Source organism: Morone saxatilis, unplaced genomic scaffold, assembly GCF_004916995.1.
Source record: "Morone saxatilis isolate NCDOM2014 unplaced genomic scaffold, NCSU_SB_2.0 Contig20, whole genome shotgun sequence".
Lineage (NCBI taxonomy): Eukaryota > Metazoa > Chordata > Actinopteri > Moronidae > Morone > Morone saxatilis.
Window position 1 is genome coordinate 6,434,190 of NW_023339763.1, and position 4,606 is coordinate 6,438,795.

Consider the following 4,606-nt stretch of genomic DNA (forward strand, 5'->3'; position numbering starts at 1 on the left):
TTTTAGCTGTTCAATCAGAGGAGAGGAGGCTGTAGGTTGCCTGTTGCCTGTTATATACCAACGCCACCCATAAGGAGAACATACCGAGCCAGTCAGGGCCTGAACTGTTCTCTTTAGCGTCCCACAACCGTCCCAAATTCTACTTTAAACACTTTTACAGTTTAACAGATATAACACACATTGTCCCAGATGGAATTCTTTATTTTTCATTGAACTTAATATATAATATAGTTTAATAAAGTTGTTTCAGTAACTCATGTCACTTCACTGACTTACTCAACTTACTGTTAGATCAATAAATGCATTACTTCAAACTACAGGGAAAATGCAAACCTGTTTCTGATTCTTACACATGGATGGAAATTCCCATACACACAGTTTGAACATCATTATTATTTAGCCAAATAATCACAAACCCACTACAGGGACATTGTATATTCGACAAAACAAACTGAAATATGTACAAGCCCAAACTAATTATTTACAAATACACAAAAGGAACACTGTAATCCAGAGATCCTGTTAGAAAGAGTGAGAAAAAAGGTCGAACTCTTCGAAAATGTAAAAGCTCAAACAAACTATTTACATTTGCTTTAGGAGTTTAGCCTAAGACAGAGATCAGAGAGAGAGAGAGAGAGAGAGAGAAGCTCAAATGTGGCTACACACCACATTTGAGGTGAGGAGAGGGAGAGACCCTGATGCTGTTGGCAGTAAAGACATGGACTGCGATGTTGCTCTGAGGAGCATGGATGGGAATGAATTACAATGTAATGTATTGGCTTTTTCCCTGATGCTCTGAATAAGTAGTTAACTTTGTCGGTACAGTACAGATATTTGTGTAAAAATGTAGGGGGTAAATGGTGAAAATGATACCTTCATCTACAGGATAGATGATCTTAGGATGGTGCCAGGCTAACATCTATACCTTCACATACATAAAACCTATGCAAGATATGAGACATGTTCATTCATCTTACATAATACATATACGCAACGCCCGAGTACCAAACTTGCATGTGTCCACAAATATATATTGTCTGTTAATGGCGCTCCGATTGATTGTTATCAGCCGATATTTGCTCTAAATAGTTTGATCGCTATAAATGCCACTCAGACGACACATTTATTTTGTTCCACAGGATAAGTTCCATTCAGTATTTCCCAACACATATTTACTTAGGAGGGCCGCAATTAATCTTAAAAAAACCTGTTTCCTTGCACCTTTTTTTTGTTATCAGACAATGTCCCTTATCAAGAGCAGCTTCATGCTACATTTAAAGTTCAGTATTTAATCAGATTGTTTTGAGTCGTGAATTAAGAGTTGATTTGACTGTAATTGTAACACCAACAATCGGAATCAAATTGAATTGTGCCTGAGATTCCCGCCCCTTTCCATGCAGTCCTAATCCTAATCTGAATTATTTTGGTAAGTATATCCTTCTGTCCATACTACAGATATATTTAGAGTGATAAAGGGGTAATGCTGTTATTCACATTATTGTCTATATCTTAGATACACGTTATTATAATTATTATGCCCCAGTGCCCGGGATGTTTCTCACTCGTGCCTACAATTGCGTACAACAGCGAGACCAACAGGACTCTAAATGCAGTTCAGGTGGCGTCAGTGTGCTGCTTTTTTTTCCGAGCTCATGAAAAGTTGGCATTTTAGAGAAACTAGGTTCTCACAGGACAGTGAATCTCAAACTAAACTTTCCAACAGTATATAAAGTAGATCAAATTAGCTTGACCTACACCAACATCTACGACAGTGAAATGCAACATGCCCATTAATGCAGCAGGGATATAAATCCAAAAACATCATATGTAATAGGAAAACACTGACAAAGACCATTTTACTAAGCAGTGAGTACTTTTACTTTTGTTACTTTACATACATTTTGCAGACAATACTTACATACTTTTACTTAAGAAAGGTTTTGAATGCAGTATTTACGTGTAACAAAGTATTTTCAGTTTAGTATTTGTACTTTTAATTACAGCAGCAACAAGGAACTTACATTTTTTCTAGTGGCCCTGTGGACAAAAGCGGTAGTGTTTGCACCTCCTTGTTTCATTGATTTCAAGGGGAATCTGACTCAGTGGCAGGCATTAAGAATAACTAAATTAGAAATAGTCAATCTTCTCAGTGATCGTCTAGTGTACTTATGTAGGTATAGTGGCATCAGTATTCATTTGGATCTGAATACTTCTTCCACCATGGATTCCAGATAGCAAAAACAATTATTATAATTAAGACATGGTTACTCGCAAGGTGAATGATAACCATTAGAGGATGCAAAAGGCCTGCAGCTTAGACCTTTTATGTGTACACTGTATTGGCTACTCATTAAATGAGAAATTCCTTGTCTGCTTTAAACAAAGCACAAAGCCACTACAAAAATGAGGGAAAAGTCGCGTATTCTTTTCCATCTGAGAACACCATTAGGGCCTCTCCGTTCTTCGTCCCATCTGTCACCAGCTCGAGGACGGCCTCCGCTACCTCAGATACACTGAAATAAGAAGGTACAGTGACTTCAGTGAATATGCTCATACACAGTATCCTGCATGGTCATGATAATGTACTTCTACTGAATTATTTTTGTACTTCTAAGAGGCAAAGACTCACTCTAACAGCCTGATGCTTTCAAGAGTGTTTTTGTCCAGTTCGGAGAATTGGCCCAGTCTGTTGTTTATGCCGACGAGGAGGTTGGTTTCGACAAAACTTGGGCAAATTGCATTGAAGCGTACACCATACTCCAAGGCGGTAGAAGCATTCTAGTAAGAGAGACAAGTACTATTTTATTGTACTAAACAGCCTGTACTGAGCCAAACGAGGTGGTCAAATAATTACAAACAGAGAATTTAGGCAGTGCATAATGACTCATAAGGACTAGTTAGCTGTACATGACATTGACACCTGGTTTCAATTTCTGCTGCAAATTCTTGTACACAGATTGTTTTCTTTATCTGTCTGGAATTTGTTGTAAGAAAAGTATTCCTTACCGCCATGGCTCGAGTGAAACCGACCACGCCCTGCTTTGAGGCTGTGTAGACAGGACTGCTCGCTATAGGTTCGATACCTGTAGGATGTGGGATGTATCAGTCAATATTAGGATTAAAAATTTGAGTTGTTCAAATTTGACTAATAGGGATGCACCATATAACATAACAGAGAAATCATTAGCACTACATTAAATGAATGCTTTAAGTAATTACTTTTAGCTGTATTGGATGTATCTTCTCTACTCTACTGGTCGTACTGGTCTGCAGGCTGTTGAATTATTTGCACCATTTAAGCACCTTATGTAAGTAAAGAAGTATCTTATTTTATCCTGTCCTCTTACATGTTATTTATTAATGTAATTGGCTGTATCCAAATCTTTTTTCCATCTGACTTTTTTGAACAAATTAAACCTGCAAAAGCTGTTAATAACAGACACAAAGATGGATCTCTTTCCAGACTCTGTCCCCTGGTTTATAAAACATGGTTGCACCCAGTAAGGCTTCATTTGATTTGATCTGGGTTTGGATTAATTTTTTATGTCTTACGGTGAGAGAAATCTGCAAAATGAATATGTACGGTTAACTGAAAAGCAAAAAACTAACAAATTCAGAACATTGTGGGCCTTTACCTGCTATGGATGCTGTGTTGACGATGACCCCTCCCTGACCTCCATTCAACTTGCTCATGTGTTCCAGAGTCAGGTATGCTACCCTGATAACACCCATCTACAACACAAAACAGACAGAGAAAATCTCATTTTGTCTTCAGGACGTCCTTCGTGTACCAAATGTTGTGAAATGAAACAGGAAGCTGAATGTAAAACCTGATAAATGTAACTGATTACATTTTGTTACAGTCTAACAGCTGGAAATAAAGCAATGTTTCTGAAGTACAAGAAATGGACATAATCCCAACCAGATGCAGTTTGTTGCTTCTTACAAGGTTTATGGAGACAGTTTTCTCCCACATGATCTCATTCAAGATGCCGGCATTGTTGCACAGGATGTCAATTCCTCCAAATGTATCTACGGTTTTCTGCAAGGCAGCTTGAGAAAGGAAAAAACAGTTAGTGGTTAACCAAGTTGAGCTCTTCCTCTTAAATACCACTTAAATACTCTTCCTCTTGAATACCACTGAGTCTTCCAAAGGTGTAGGATAAACTACGGTAGCTGTGAATCTTGCAAATAAAACCCTATCTGATGCCAGTGTTTGGTTTGTCTCATCTGCGCTACTGTAGAAACATGATGATTATACACTAATTAAAATATTTATATGACTATTATATTAAATATCTGCCATAAGATCCTCCTAAATGTTCCACCTGGATTTAGAATGTCCTTGTGGGATGATTAGGTTTAGCATTAATTTAGTTCAATAAAAAGGGCTCCGCTGTCTCTTCTTGTCAAAATACCTTTGTGTGCTACTGTGCTGTGCTGTGCTAGTGTGTGTGGTTACCTTTGATCTGCTCCTCTGATTCAACATTACATTGCAGGAACAGAGTTCTTTCCTCTCCGTACAGTTTCTCAAGGACTTCCATTAAATCATTTCCTGCAGCTTCGTTCATATCCAGGAGAGCTACCTGTACAGGTAGAAGAACCA

The 4,606-nt window shown here is 38.0% G+C and overlaps 1 protein-coding gene across 1 annotated transcript in view; it reads right to left on the minus strand.

Moving 5' to 3' along the window:
- Window positions 1-2,395: 2,395 nt before the first annotated feature.
- The window catches only part of LOC118331739 (15-hydroxyprostaglandin dehydrogenase [NAD(+)]-like), a 2,990-nt gene continuing 779 nt past the window's right edge, over window positions 2,396-4,606 (minus strand). Inside the window, exons 2-7 of the mRNA XM_035666810.1 lie at window positions 4,463-4,586; window positions 3,947-4,053; window positions 3,636-3,732; window positions 3,007-3,083; window positions 2,630-2,778; window positions 2,396-2,513 (exon numbers count right to left, since the gene is read on the minus strand). Of these exons, the coding sequence (XP_035522703.1) occupies window positions 2,396-2,513; window positions 2,630-2,778; window positions 3,007-3,083; window positions 3,636-3,732; window positions 3,947-4,053; window positions 4,463-4,586 (672 nt within the window). The remainder of the gene's footprint in view (window positions 2,514-2,629; window positions 2,779-3,006; window positions 3,084-3,635; window positions 3,733-3,946; window positions 4,054-4,462; window positions 4,587-4,606) is intronic.